The sequence below is a fragment of the Amphiura filiformis genome, chromosome 15 (genome assembly GCF_039555335.1).
Source record: "Amphiura filiformis chromosome 15, Afil_fr2py, whole genome shotgun sequence".
In the NCBI taxonomy this organism is placed as follows: domain Eukaryota; kingdom Metazoa; phylum Echinodermata; class Ophiuroidea; order Amphilepidida; family Amphiuridae; genus Amphiura; species Amphiura filiformis.
Genome location: NC_092642.1, coordinates 10,119,260 through 10,135,838, shown reverse-complemented (window position 1 = coordinate 10,135,838; position 16,579 = coordinate 10,119,260). Strand labels below are relative to the sequence as shown.

Here is a 16,579-nt window from a genome sequence, read left to right as displayed (position 1 = left end):
TCGGCTTGTGCTGTCTCTTTCCAATTCTTCTTCTTCTTTCTTCTTCTTCTGGCAACCGCAATCAACTGCATCTAGCTCCGCAAGGGAGTGACAGATTTCAACCAAACTTGACCTAAAAGACCACTGGGCTAGGCCAAACCTTCCATTTGACTTTGACCTTGCTGTGACCTTTGACCTAGCTATAATGGTCAAAATGTGATTTCACAAAAATGCTACTCCTTCCACAAATTTCATGCAATGATCATGTGACTCATGCATATGAATCAACATGTGGCAGTGCTTAAAACTTCCTAAAAAGAATTGAGGTCAAAGGTCATTAAGGGGGTCATTTCCGGTCTGAAAGCTAAAAATATTCAAAAAATCACTGTCTTTACAAATTATATAGCAGAGAGTCGCCATTAGCACACATGCATTGCTACTAGCCAGGGTCTTTAGGATGCCTACAGTTTTGGGGTCAAAGGTCATTAAGGGGTTACTTCCGGTCAAAAACCAAAAAGTTCAAAAAATTTTTATCTCAAAATGTAAACAGACCAGAGTAATATAACCATCATACATAAATCAGTGTTACCTGATGTATGCATAGTATTTTTATTTTGGGGGTCAAAGGTCATTAAGGGGTCACTTCCTGTTTTTAACTAAATAACTTCAAGAATTTTTATCTCGACAACTGAACATAGTAGAATTTTTAAATTAAAATTAGAACAATGCATTTTGTCTGTGTACATAGGTTTTTTTTTTTTTCATTGAAGTCAAAGGTCATTAAGGGGTTAAAAGGTCAATCAAAAATTTAAAAAAATCAAAATCCATGTTTAAGTTCCGATTAAGCTGAAATTCACCAGGAATATTTCTTATGACATCCTAAAATAAGCACAATGTAAGAGCAGTTGACCCCATCCGTAACCCAGGGGTCAAGTTATAGGGTCAAATTGCGGCTTGTATTCAGCGTCTGTTGACTCTAGTTAGCAGCATTTCTCCTCATTTTTCACAATTTTGCAGAATTCAGCAGCCTGTTTTAACATATTTTGTCGTTATTTTAGGAAATCTGGCTGTTTTTGTGTGATCTCCCATACATCTCCCCGGCTTATATACACGCTAGTAACGTCTTCATCTGAAGATCCTGTGGCCATTCGAGTTGGCTAATCAGATGAGTGCATGCCAATATGCTACCGCATTACGCGGGGCAGCCATCATTTCATTCCAATGTGCGGAAGCTTTACCGTTGCAGATGATGTCTCCACCCACCACGCATCTCCCTAAAATCCTGTGACATTTGAGTTGATTGACACGAAGGCATACGGCAATTACCAAGCAGGTGTGGTCGAGTTCATCTGTCTGATGAGAAATAAGAGAAAAATCATATGCTAAATATCAAGATTAATATTATTCAAAGCGCAGTACATACAGGAGATGAAATAGAGACTGGTCATAACAAGCCTATATAAATTTCGTTTTTTAAATAACAGACATTTGAACCAGAATTCCTGCTTGAGGTTAAAACACTTCAGTGTCCCTAGACTATGCCATAGTCGAATTTTATTAAAAATATGTTATTATTAGTCATGATGAACCCATTTCGTTTAACTCAAAATTATACTGATGTTTATTAAAATTAAAGTATTCAATAGTAAAATGGTCATAAAGAGTTAAAAATATCAGACGAATAGTGACAATAAAAGTAATTGAATGCAACATTATCTTGCATAATTATAACGGCTCACTTTAATACTGAACAATTCTGATTTGGAATCTACCAGTTTATTAATAGCGAACCCCGTAAATTCTTGGGAAGCTAACAAACAGAGGGAGTAGGGTGACTGATCAGATGTGAAAATCTATCAATTGTGCACACATTAATTAAATCAGAGTTTTAAGCTTAAATACAATAGCCAGAGTATGCACAATGGGCAAGTGGACTACGGGGTAGTCTACAGTGTCCCCAATTCGGCATCAAACATCTAAGTCAAGAGGAAACCTAACATATCAATTTCAGTCAGGAGAGTATGTCTTGAGTCAGTAGAGTGTGCATATGAGCTATGAACTGATGGGATAGTAAAGGAGTAGGTGATGAGATAATGTAACTATATAAGGAGAGGTTTCAACAGTGGGTCAAACACGCATCTAACAGAATCGGTCACTTTCTGTAAATACACCTATCATGATCATTCATTATTGTCCAATTATAGGCGGTTGATTCTTAGACCCCCTGGAGCTAAGGATGCACGAACAATTGTCATTTCTTTTTCTACTTCATCTGACCAGATGGCACGTCCACCCCTTTTTAAATAAGGACTTGGACACGTACGGTCATCATTGCATGTTCGACTAAGATTAACCTATTATTTTAATCGTGCGGACGGGGTGGGTTACTCCTTATACTTTATAGCCTCATTACGTTAGCCCTCGACAAAAAAAATCTAGTTTCATTTTTCTCGTAAGGTGTATGATTTGGTGAGGTATTGATATCCTAGCTAAAATGAAGCTTGAAGAAAGGTGACACGGTTGTAATTTGATGGCATGTAAAGCTGAGTCACTTTTAAGAAAAGTTGAACAATGATGGCGCTATTATCTAAAATCTTGTTTGCATCTTTACAAGGGGTAGAGACTTGTAAAATGGTATTACAACATCAGCAAAGGGGCTAACAAATGACAAGGGGATTTTCAATAAACTTTTTATCATGAAATGTAAGGTATAACTCATAGTATTTGGCTAATTTGAATTTAAAATATATGTAAATAGCGCCCTCAATTTGCCACAAATGTACAGTTAATAGAATTAAAATTACCACAAGAAAGCATAAAAAAATGAATAATTTGTTGTAGAAACGAAAATGTTAAAAATTGCTACAAAGTATGCGTGTATGTATAGTTTATTTGTGTGATAGCTGTTGGTATTATCCAGGTCAAGAATTGAACATTATGTTTTGTTAGAAAAATTAACAAATGATCACATCAAACAACCGTGGTGAGACTGTGTACCTTGAGTTCCATTGCAAAAGATTGATTAAACACTGGGTTGAGATCCTTCCGTACGACTGCCGTCTGTTTACATTTCACTTGCTTCCCGCCTTTCACTATGCTTACTTTTGCGTAGATTCCCTGTGCTGAATATACAAAATGAAAATGATAACGACCTTTGGTCAATTTTATGATTTAAAAATATTTCAAAGCAATATTCATAGTTACTTCTATAGCTTTTCTGGCAGTTTATTTCCCGGGAGGTTTGATTCTGTGGCATCTTTTCTGGTTGATGCTAGCAATTTGATTAAGAAAGGTTTAATATTACACATATACGTGAGATTCTACGGGTAATCTTATGCTCCATATAGTAGAATAAACGGTTGAATCAATTGGTCTTTATTAAAGCCTGATTAAAGTTCCTTTAACGTGTTTTAATCCACCGTTACTATAATAATGTTCTTCGAGAGATCAATGGATATGAGTATTTTGATTAAGACACCCAACTCAGAGAAAGCAATATACACTATGCTGACTGGGTAATCAATTGAATGAAGACATATTAGAATTTAGATCCCTAACGAAATCAACTCTTAATTCACCCGTACCATATCTCACCGGCAGAGATAAACTCGGAATACACAAAGTAGAAACGTGCTATGATTGGCTGTTTTGCTGAATGGGTTACCCCGGGGGTCACCATATAGCCTGGCATTTGTTGAGCCGTGTTCTGAACTTGCCACGGTCCTCCTCACGGACGACAAGGGATTGGCATAATACGTTATCGATCTCCTTAAAAAAATTGAACATTTATTTCCCTTCACGGCTTAGATTAGGATCATTGATCTGACACTGATGTGACTGGAAGATCAGTTTATGCATGAGGTATGAGACACAAACATTAACTTTGTTCAGTTCAGATTACCAGAAAAGTGACATTTGCCTGACGTGATAGGTAGTCATATTTCGATATAATACAAGTGTTTTGCAAGGGGCACATAAATTTGACCACAATAGTGGAGTGACCTTTACCCCTCCTTTTCGGCATAAAGGGAGGTAAGAAATGGCATATTTTAGAGGGGACATGTAACATAATGTACTTGGCCATGTTGGCGGAGTGGACAAGACCATGGACACTCGTAGGGTGCGTGGTTACTCTGGGATGGTTATCATGTCACTACCCAATACCCTCGGCATACTTAGTCAAATGATAGGCCATATATTCAAGACGTGTCTAATGATCTCAAATTTCTTGCCTCGATATAATCCTAGGGATAGTCACAGATCGTCACTTTATATTTTGGTGTATACTGTTAGATAAGACAACTCTTGGTAAGACGTACCAGTTTTGTCAGCCGGTAATGGACATGCAGGTGGTGGTCTTTCTGCAGCAGACAGAAGGGATTGGGTGCAAGGTGGATCGGCAATGATTGATGTACGGATATTCCTAGCCTTCAGGACTGTAATGTTGATGCGCTCAGCATTGGGAAGGTAGTTCAATGAGAAGAGAATTTCTCCACGATTGGTATCTACAGGTGGAAGCTGAAAATATATAATTAAATTATTATAATTATTTACTAAACAGGAAGGCATTGCAAATATTTAGAACATGTTTATACAACATGTTTGAAAGCATTGTTTAGAAAAATACTGCTATTTGGTTGGGCATTACCACACACATTACATGACGACAACATTTCCATAGTAGGATCAAAATATGACACAGCTACCCCAAACTCCAAAAAAAATGCAACAGAAGTTTTTTTGGTATTTTCTTGCAGCATGAGGTCTAATAAATAACATATCAAAAGTATACAAACATTGAACTTGGGCGAGGGGTCCAACTGTGACGTAATCAAAATGGCCGCCAAAAAATGGAAAAATACCCATTAATCTACTGATTTCATCCATTTTTCACTCAAAAGTTTACCAATCGATACGACGTTTATGTCACTGGGATGCACTCTTCCGGATTATGCTCCGATGACATTAACACACATACAGCATGTACAGTAGGCAGTCGTCAGCTAACTAAAGGTATTATATCATACTGGCATGCATCCCAGGCATGGATCCAATATAATTCATATAAAAAAGTTACAACCGGACATAATGAAAAGGTGGATCTAAGGGTCCTTCCCAAACAGGATATCATGATGGTGTAAAACTTGCTGTTTACCTTTAAGGAAGCCACACAACAAGCGTATATCCATGAGTGACTATCAAATAAATGGTATCAGTCCCGGGTATCAGTCACTGTATTTACCGTCTTTATTCTGTAAATGGTCACTTTCGGCATACCTTGCACTATAATAGAATCGAATCCCTCCAATCAAGACCCCACAAAATCCAACCAACATTTCCTCCGGATATCTTACCTCGTCTTCCCAAGGGTGCTCTATCAAGTCTCTCCAGATGGCATCCCGTGATCCAAGAACATCGAAATCGTGATTCTGCAACTCATACACGGCTTTGCCGATGACCTGTGGATGCGAGTAACGATCATAATGGAACACCACAAAACGTAAAACTGTCTCTGGGAGGATGGAATCCGCAAGCTGAAACACAAAGGTCTGATTGTATCTCGGGTTCAACGATCTGCGACAGATTTTTGACGTTGCGGCTCGCTTATTTTCTCTGTCGGGCATCAGCGTTATTTTCACGAATGTATCGATGTTTTTCTGCAACAATCGTGGAAGCTGCGCTGCTTGGATGAGGTTTACCGTCAATAGATTGGTGTCTTTCTGGTATGACAAGGAAAATGACATCTTTCCCAAGCCATATTTGGACGGTTTGAACTCCTGGAGATCATCATTGTCAATTGCGTACAATGCCGGATCGATTGTACCAATATTAGACTCGATCTTTTTCTTCAATCGTGAAGGCTTACATGGATCTGAGTAAGAACGTGCCAACAGAGCCCATCGTCCACTTGCGCTATTGCTATAAGACGTGTTATCACTCTTGGATCTGCCAATGATTCCTAATTTGGGAGCTCTGCCATTACTGACATCTTTCTTCTTGGTGTAGGGTGCCGAAGAGCGAATATGATGGATATAACCTCTCGGCATTTCATGTGGCATCTGTGGTGCTGTTGGGATTGTGAATTCCACTGGTTCCAACAAGGCTTGCGGAATGTTTAGCTCAGAAGCTGACCTCGCTTTGCGCTTTTTTTGATCCATAACCTTCTTTGCATGTCGATAAGCGTAGCAGACCACTGCTAGAGTGATAATAAGAAAGATAATGAAGCTGATTACAACAGCAGCTACAACGCCCGGGTTTAACTCATCTGGTTCAGGGTAGCGTCTGACGGTTTGTGTTGGCTGATGATCTGAGATGACCCTGGAAATTATATCTCTCTGTAGATGTGGTAGAAAGGGCTGGTTTAGCATTGTCATGTTCACTCTGTGTAGAAAGCAAACAAGACTCATAATTGCTTATCAGACTCAAATCGTCACCAGTTTGAACTGCCATTTTGAACAAAACACACTATAATTATTGAAGACCGAATTAAAAGACTAGTTTGTGTCTGACGTCAGGGCAAATGCGCGGCGTGATTGGTTGCTGACCTGCGCAGTATAGTCCTACGGCATTTTTGGTCTGGTTGACAGGACGTCATACGGAAACTAGTCTTTTTAAGCTTTTTTAATTCGATCTTTCAGTATTTTTTTACACAATGTTTATATGGCTGGTTCAATTCCCATTTATGTATGCTGCCAGATCTAGGCTCTCTTCACATATGGCGGAATCGTGTGATGGGCGAACGAATATTCCCACCAACTTTTATATTATTAACCTAGCACAGGAGCCATTTTATTATAGATATCACAGAATAACATACAAGCATCCAGTTAAACAGGCAAGTCGCTGAATATGATATTTATACCATTGAATCAAGGCAATACATTATATTACCCAAGAAATTTGGGTACTACCCAACGAATTTCTTAACCCTAATTCTGGGTTAACTTTTACCCAACTTTATTCAATTAAAATCGTGCGATTAGTTAATTACATAATTACTCCTGATTCCAGAAAAATACAGCACTAATTTTTGGAATTAAAAAATATGATCTTGTTTTGCAAAAGAAACAAATTCAAATCCTAAATTGGCACAAGCCTAATCATTCAGAATATCGAGTATATGCTAAGAGTTAGCTCACAAGTTTCATATTTTATGTTACTTTTAATAATTGGATATGTTTTCCACAGTATGCATAAATGTGAAATAAGTCTTTGTACAAGTCTAAAGTCTTTGGACTTGATTGTCACAGCATACGAAAATACACTAAAACTGTTTAAAAATGTTTTTGTCCCTTAATTCCAAAACATGACCAAATATTAGAATTTGAATTTGACTTTCATTGCCAGTTAGGCAAAACAGGATAATATTGTTTTAATAATGAACCCCTAGTGCTGTATTTTTTTTTTGAATAGGGAGTAGTCCCTGTAAGAAATATGAAACTGCGTTGATATTCATGTTGGTATGCATATTGATATTGATGTACTTGAAAATAATAAATGTTAATTAATCCAGTTATCCCTTTAGATGCTGACCACATTGTTTTTAATTTTTAACCTGTGGTCATCTTTAAACTCCCGTTTAGGCGGCGTTTAGGCCGAAATACACCCCAGGTACCCCTGAAAATAATGATTTAATCTATATAGGTCAAAGGAGTGTGAATTTGAAATAGGGTTCTGAATCATCCTGATCGGGAATCCATTTGAAATGTACATTCCCTGTGTGGGAGATTAAGGTCATGTCTTTCATATGGGGTGTATGGATTTCAATTGGAATAGCATATACTGATAGCGGGTGAAATAATTCACAGGATTTTGGTTCGTGTAATAAATGATTCAAATTTCCGTTCCAAATGTCATGTTAAATGGGTCAGTAGGAAAAAATGTCAATCTTGTTGTTACAGGAATGTCCTTACGTACAGAAAATCCTATTTAAGGATTATAAAATGTGGAGTAATTCCACGGTTTCTGGACAAAGGTATGGTAACGTGAGTTAACAACCAATGGCGGCGCAAGCATTCAAATTTAGGGGCTGTGCAATAATTATGAGCCTCCCGGGGGTATAATTTCCGAACGGCCCGCCAAAAATCGCTTGCCCCCATCTCGTCCTGCCAAAAATCGCTTCCCCCCTCTCGGCCTGCCAAAAATCTTTGCCCCTCACCCTTTACACGTGCCAAATTTTTGGGATCCCAATTTGTAAACCTAAAAATGGTCTAGATATATGTTGTGAGCGTAGTGATCAGGAACATTTGCATATTAAAGCGTTTCCGTACTGTTTTCCTCAGCCTTTCAGCGTTTTATTTAAAAGGCGCCCCATGAATGTGTGCCAAAAATCGCTTTCCCCCCTCTCGGCTCACCAAAAATTGCTTGCCCCCCCCCCTTTCGGCTCGCCAAATATATCTCCCCCCAATTTTACCCTCCCTAGGGCTCATAATTATTACACAGCCCCTAAGGGAGGGAGGAGCATATTCTAACCCAAAATGAAGGTGAATTAATTAGCCCGGAATTTAAGTATTATTTTACTTGTTTTAGTGACGTCACTGAACTAAAGTGTTAACATAATAATTGTCACCCAAGAAAAAATAATATTTGTTTATTAACCCTGGATTTAGAATGGTAACATAAAAACAACTGTTTTCCATGCAAAACAATTTTATTTTATTTTTCCACGAAAACTATTTTGCCATCATTATCATTTATAATTGAGAAAGACAACATGTAAATCTCTTAGAATAAGCGTTATAACGGAAAATTGATTGCAAAACTGAAAGCTTTTTAAACACACTTGTAACATTGCAGATTATGAAATCAATCTTTGTTGAGTTGACGATCAATCAATCAATCAATCGATCGATAAATCAATCAATCAATTGTTTTTGTAAAATAATACATCTTCCACCAGATTCGCTCCATATTGAGCGTTTCTAAAATTCTTCGATTCCTTCTTTTTAACAAAATGCCTTAAGGGATCTAGAATGAGCGTTTATGGCGTTTCGACAGTATTTTTTGTGGGACATGAGAGCACCTTAGACGTATCGAATTGCATTCTGAATACGAAGCATGTCTTTCTGATATCAAATAATTTTCATTTTTTGAAATTTACGATATAATACAAATTTTATGGACAAATTATTAAAATTTTATATTTTTCATATTTTTGATATATAACAGTCCTCGAAATAAATTTTATAAATCTAATGATATCTATACTAATAAAATAATGAGCTCTGTCTGTCTGTCTATCCGACTATGCGTTTCGCCGGGCTTCGACGCATCGTTCCGATATTTCGGATATAGATAGGTATCGGGCATTCCACGTTTATGGGGTAGTTTTAAAGGTCATCGGAGGTCAAGGTCAAAGGTCAAAACTTCAAACTTTGTCCGATCGGGCCCAAACTTGGTGGGTGGATTCCTTGATACGAGGCGAATATATGCCCAAAATAAAATCGAGGTCAACAGAGGTCAAAGGTCATTATGGAGGGGTCAAATTTCAAACTTTGTCCGATCGGGCTCAAATTTGGTGGGTGGAATCCGTGATACGAGGGGAATATATGCCCGAAATAAAATCGAGGTCAACCGAGGTCAAAGGTCATTACGGAGGGGTCAAATTTCAAACGTTGTCCGATCGGGCTCAAACTTGGTGGGTGGAATCCTTGATACGAGGGGAATACATGCCGGGATACAATTGAGGTCAACCGAGGTCAAAGGTCATTACGGAGGGGGTCAAATTTCCAACTTTGTCCGATCGGGCCCAAACTTGGTGGGTGGAATCCTTGATACGAGGGGAATACATGCCCAAAATAAAATTGAGGTCAAGCGAGGTGAAAGGTCATTACGGAGGGGGTCAAATTTCAAACTTTGTCCGATCGGGCACAGACTTGGTGGGTGGAATCCTTGATACGAGGGCTTAAACATGGTATAACGAATTCTCAATATGACAGGAACAGGAAGATTTCACCACTCCCTGCGAGGACTGCAATGTCTTCCCAGCATTCATAGCTGAAAATGATTTCTAAATTTCAAACGGATGTATCAAATAAAACTCAAACTGAGGTCATCACAGTTCAAAGGGGATCAAGTCAAGGTCATCTAGGGTCAAACAGCATCACTATCTGATGCTGGTGGTGCTCTCACATACAGCTACAGTGCCCTCACAGCTGCAGGTACTCTAGTATTCTTAAAGTGTATGTAGCTGGGAGGAAAAGCCGACGATCAATTGAAAAATTTGACCTTTTATATTGAAGATATGGATTTTTTTCCCAAAAAGACCTATTTTTTTTTGGTGTTTTGGAAAAAAAAATCCATATCTTCAATACGAAAGGTCAAAATTTTCAATTGATCGTCGGCTTTTCATCCCACCTACATACACTTTAAGTATAAATCATCAGATTTATAAAGTTTACTTCAAGTACTGTTGAATATCAAAAATATCAATTTTTAATGATTTGCCATAAAATGTGTATTAGGCCTACATTGCGAATTTCAAAAAATCAAAATTATTTGATATCAGAAGGACATTCTTCGTATCCAGAATGCAATTCGATATGTCTGATGTGCTCTAATGACCCACAATAAATACTGTCCAATCGTTCATACCTTTAAGGCCAAGAAAGCAATATTATATTAAATGTAAAATAAAACTGTTTTCATTTCTGCCAATGTACTAGTATATTCACACTGCAAAAATTGTATGGTTGCCCTGTTTTGATTTGAATTATTGATAATATTGTCGGAGGCTTTCCAACTAATCGTACTCGTAATAATGAAGTAAACAAAAAGGCCTTCTGTCGCTAGAAATTTATGTCCTTCTGACCGTCAAGTGTAAAATTATGTATTATTTTATTCAAATTATGACATCGATCTGCCGGTCATCGATGATTAAATGTGATAACTTTATGCAACGAGCTATAATTGCATAGTAACACCTATATTAGGACCGCTATAGACTCCGCCGGAGTATTCGACGTTAAGAATTGTCGATGTATTAGTACTATTACCATGTCTTTGCTATTTAAAAGGGCATTTCGTGATCCACAGCCTCATCCCCCACTTTTTTCCAAAATTTGTTATACCACTGGATTCCTGTGGCTACATAATGTTTATGTACCAAACAATTGTTGCAGATTAATTCGTTAAGCAAAAATATCGTCAAATTTGAATTTCGTTACAACAGTGGCCTATGGAGCAGTGTAAATAAAAATACACATAATCATGAATCGACTGAAAATTTGGGAAAAGGTTTTTTTTTTCATGGATATCTACTAAAAATATTTTATAAAAAGAGGATGCTAGGATCACGAAATGTTAACGAATGTTTAAAGACGTAAAATCGATAATGTTATGTCTAGTGAAAACATATTATCCATTTTATGTCCTCAAACATTCGTTAGAAGTTAAACATAACTGGAAATAGAATGGGAACAGATTAAATAACGAAGGCACGTTACATCGAATATTCTACGTCCACTAAAAGTCTGTAGCGGCCTTAACACTTAGTTTTGGCCTAGTATTAAGTTCGTCATCAGGTTTGTAAGTGTCATATATTTTTCAAGTCACATTGATTCAAAGACAAGAACATTGACTAGTATAAATGCTGTCTAAGGATGTCAGATCATAGAGAGTGAAGGAGAGATGAATGAAGCATAAATAAAGGTATGTTTTACTCTTGCGTGCTTAATAAAGTTGTTCGTTGTGTATGTCGGGGTCACGGGGTGGGGGTGGAGGGTATCATCCACGTAGGTGAGGGTACGTGGAGGGGGGGGGGGGAGTTCTTCAGATATTTGTCTTATTGCACCATTCCCCTTTACCTTTTGGGTCATATCAGTTTCGGCCAAAAAAATTGTTTCGGAAGGGAATGGAAAAATCGAATCGCTTTTTTTCCTGCTTTTTTTGGCAAAAAAATGCTATGCACTGACTTTAATATGTATATAGGGTCCGGGGGGGGCACTCCCACTTTGGAGGTGACGCGTATGTAGGGCTGTTAAGACCCCCCTTTTCAGCGTCGGACCAACCTTTTGATTTGGCCTTATTGGCCTTTTTTAAATCACCCGTTTTATATGAAATTGTGTTTATAGCATACAGGGTGTCCCAGAAAAAATTACCGAGCGAATATAATTGAACGTAAGTCGAGATATAGACATCAGAATCGCAAAATTTAAAATGTAGCGCATAGCATAGAATATTTGATTCGGTTGACTGGTTGCGAAGAAATGAACGATTACATAAGGCGTGCATCAATTCAGTTCATTCCAAGTTTGATCAACAGGCACTTTTTTCATACTCGCTCACCGCTTCCTAAAAGCTCCTGAAGTTTGTGTATATCATTAAATTTAGTCCATATTATCTATTTTATAATCGGACGGTGTTATGTCATTCATGCTTTCACTGAAGATGAATAACATTTTGTCCGAGAAAACTTTGGTTTCTGCAATTGGAAGCTTTCCAACGTCAATTCTTTATGTTCTGCAAATATGTTATTGTTATATTTTAACTTTCCAAAGAACATTTGACCCAAGAATAACAATGATCAAGTGCTTTAACACCTTTACGTGTCATTTTTGATACCATACAATATTAATGTTGAAGTTTTAAAAGATTTAAACTTTGCATTACAATTTCTTGGAAATATTCCAAAAACATTAAGGGCTGGGGTATGAACGTTTGGACAGTATTTATTGTGGGATATTAGAGCACATCAGACATATCGAATTGCATTCTGAATACGAAGAATGTCATTCTGATATCAAATAATTTTGATTTTTTGAAATTTGCAATTTAATACACATTTTATGACAAATCATTAAAATTGATATTTTGATATTTAACAGTACTTGAAGTAAACTTTATAAATCTGATGATTTATACTTAAAGTGTATGTAGGTGGGATGAAAAGCCGACGATCAATTGAAAATTTTGACCTTTCGTATTGAAGATATGGATTTTTTCCCAAAACACCAAAAAAAATTAGGTCTTTTTGGGAAAAAAATCCATATCTTCAATATGAAAGGTTAAAATTTTCAATTGACCGTCGGCTTTTCCTCCCTGCTACATACACTTTAAGAATATGTCGTTAGATTTATATAATTTACTTCGAGGACTGTTATATATCAAAAATTTGAAAATATCAAATTTTTATAATTTGTCATAAAATTTGTATTATATTGTGATTTTCAAAAATGAAAATTATTTGATATCAGAAAGACATGCTTCGTATTCAGAATGCAATTCGATAGGTCTGAGGTGCTCTCATGTCCCACAAAAAATACTGTCGAAACGCAATAAACGCTCATTTTAGATCCCTTAATGTGTGTGAGAAATTTTTTAAGCCAGCTGGAATTCTTTATGCAATAATTCTTTATGTAACATTTATATCAACATTAACCAAAAAATATATTTACAAGTACAGAGCATTATCTTACATGCAAGCTTTCATTTTCAATATCGTGCAGGTTTTCAAATTTGAACAAAACCTAATTAAATGTTTTGCAAGAAACAGATTGTTTAAAAAAGAACAAAAAGGGTTTCACAGAACAAAATATGAAGCACATACAGTTTAAACCACTAGTGCGCATTGTGTTGTGAATGATCTTTCTTTCAAACTTGGAATGAAGTGAATTGACGCATGCCTTGTGTAATCGCTCATTTCTTCGCGATTAGTCAAACGATTCCAGTAAAATTGGCGTATAATATGCAGAATAAGATGGGCTACACGCTGATGTTTAGATGTTTGGATTCTGATGTCTATTTCTCGACTTACGTCCAAATTCATTCGCCCGGTAATTTTTTCTGGGACACCCTGTATTTGCTGAAAATGAAGTGTGCAAGTTTATTGCGCTGCTACGCATGCTAAGGAAGGGTATACTATTACATAATACGTATTAAGGGTCAAGTTAATATCTTTCCGTTCTCTGACTCTTGTATTTAAACCCCGGGATTTAACCATTTTTAAATGTAATTTAACTTCACGTATAGATCTACATACAAAACATTTGTAGCTCTATGCATCAATAATTATGGGTCTGCCTTTTACGTATTTTATGTTATTAGTGAATAAAGCAGTATACAGACTTTTTATTGTACGTACAATATTGTATGTACAATATACACGTTATTTAATCTATTGCCATTCTATTTCCAGTAATGTTTAAGTTCTAACGAATGTTTGATGACGTAAAATCGATAATATATTTCTGCTAGATATTGTATGTAACATATTATCGATTTTTCGTCATCAAACATTCGTTAGAACTTAAACATTACTGGAAATAGAATGGCAATAGATTAAATAACGTACATATTGTACATACAATATTGTACGTACAATACTCGGAGTCTGAAGCGCGCTTTAGGGTTCAATATAGAGGGCCTGAACAATCATAGTAATGAACCCCGTTCATGTATTCTTCACTGCATTCGGTGATTGTATTTCATAAAATAACAATGTGTTTTTGTTTTCGATATGGTCACGCCAATAATATATAGATGGAGCATTAACATTGTTTATTGTTAACCCCCTATGCCCGGCTATCAATCAAATCACATGCCTTTACATAAGGGACCGTTCACAAACACTTGTAACTAAGGGGGGGGCGGATGCAAAAAAATTTCATCGCGAACATTTTTCGGCCCCCCTTTACAGACCTCAACAATTCCAGGGCCCCCTTTTTGACATGAAAATTATGGGTCAACACAATAGAAAAGCATATGATCAATCAATATTTTAATTAATTAATAACGTCACAAATTCACAACAAACCCAAATTGTGAAAAAATTACCCCGGGCAGATTTTTGGCTATTTCGCCATACGATCCTGCCCAAAAGTGTCTCCTTCTCCTTGCATATCTAAAAAATCAGTATTTCCAAGTTACGACTGATTTTGCTTGATCGCATCACATGTTTGTCCATTTTGACCTATTTGTCAAAATGTGACCTAATTTGACAAATATTTATTTGTCAAAACGTGACCTAATTTGGTCAATTAAAATTTTGTTCTGGTTTGTTATTTTAAAAACATTTTATTAAACAATTGTAATAATGCTGAAGATCAAACTATTCTCTTTTCTGAATCCTTGTGAGAAAGTCACCCTTGCGTATTGCGTAATTGTGCATTTAAGTTATACATAGGAATGTGAAGTTAGAGAAAATAGCCAGATTGCTTAAAACAACATGCAAGCACCACGTTTGATCATGCAAGCCATTATTAAATCAGTTAATGGGGTACTACACCCCTGCCCAATTTTGTGCCTATTTTTGCATTTTTCTCAAAAATTATAGTGCATTGGTGACAAGTAAGATATGTATATTATAGGGGCAAGGACTACAACTACTGCACTGGAAATTTTATTTCAACACAGACAACAGTTGTGGAGTTACAGTCCAAAATGAGGGAAAACCAATATTTGATCAATAAATCAATAACTAGGGGCCTACTTGCCTTGAGGTGCTGAATTTTCAGTGCAGTAGTTGTAGTCCTTGCCCCTATAATATACATATCTTACTTGTCACAAATGCGCTATAATTTTTGAGAAAAATGCAAAAATAGGCACAAAATTGGCCAGGGGTGTAGTACCCCCTTAAGCATAAAAGATATATAAATAGGCTATTCAAATTAAGGTTAGCAACTATTTTAAACTGTTGCGATTTTATAGTTCACAGCATTTTGCGAATGGTAGTGAGCTTTGGCAAAAAATTGCAATGAGGAATACATTGGTATGATTTTTTTATTAAGATCTGACCAACTTTTTCACCCCTTGCATAAGCGGCCATTTTGGATTTATGCAAATTAGGCACCGTTTCACTACTTGGATTTTTTTGGACTTTTGATATGTTTTTGTGTGAGCTTTTGGGAGATGTATTCACGTGAAATGGACTTTGTTGCAATTACTGGCCTATATGGCCTAAGCTCCTTCACAAATTTAGAAAGCATAATTGTAGCTTTGGATAATGGAAATTCTCCATAAATATGTTTTTAAGGTGCAGTTGTCCAACTGCTTAATCAGCATAAATATTTTGTTTGCAGATAGTACATTCATTATGTTCATGATAACTAAAGTCTTGTGTGCAGGGCTACATCACGACTAGACTCGCTCGCCAGTCCTACGATACATACCGTACCTAAGCAATCACGACCGAGATCGTTCTAAACGTGTTAACATTATCAATTTGCTCTGTAAGAAATGTACAGTATGAAACTTCACAAAAATTCTAAAAATACTTACAATTTACTGTACATTGTTTCCCCAGCGGTTTGTCAGTTGTCACTTCCCTTGGTATACATCAATTCGCGTATACTAAAATGATTTGAACACTAGAATAATTATATTAATAAACACGTAACAACAAAACTAATGCTGTCTTCAACACAACGATCATACACACATCGTTGAATATCCCGCGCGTTGTGTTCATCTACTGGAATGCCCAGTCAGAGTCAATCAAAATGCTTGACATAATACAAATCGATATCAATGTTGTAGCAATCACTCGTTGGTCACGGGTGACTGATATACACAGGGTTGATTGTGCATACTATGAGATTCTGTCAACAACCTGTGCCCCTGGAGCACCTCATTATTCTGTTATTTTACCAATTCGTGGGCCTTT

The 16,579-nt window shown here is 36.7% G+C and overlaps 1 protein-coding gene across 2 annotated transcripts; it reads right to left on the bottom strand.

The window, feature by feature from the left end:
• Window positions 1-979: 979 nt before the first annotated feature.
• Window positions 980-16,376, bottom strand: LOC140172118 (synaptotagmin-15-like). Of its 2 annotated transcripts, none has more exons than XM_072195462.1 (5): window positions 16,195-16,376; window positions 5,334-6,360; window positions 4,299-4,497; window positions 2,977-3,101; window positions 980-1,332 (listed from the first exon to the last, which is right to left on the bottom strand). In XM_072195462.1, the coding sequence occupies exons 1-5, from the start codon at window positions 16,206-16,208 to the stop codon at window positions 1,141-1,143; spliced, it is 1,557 nt and encodes a 518-aa protein (XP_072051563.1). In that variant the 5' UTR covers window positions 16,209-16,376; the 3' UTR covers window positions 980-1,140. The 2 variants fall into 2 exon arrangements, with proteins under 2 accessions (XP_072051563.1, XP_072051564.1); XM_072195463.1 differs by having other exon boundaries at window positions 1,223-1,328.
• Window positions 16,377-16,579: the final 203 nt, after the last annotated feature.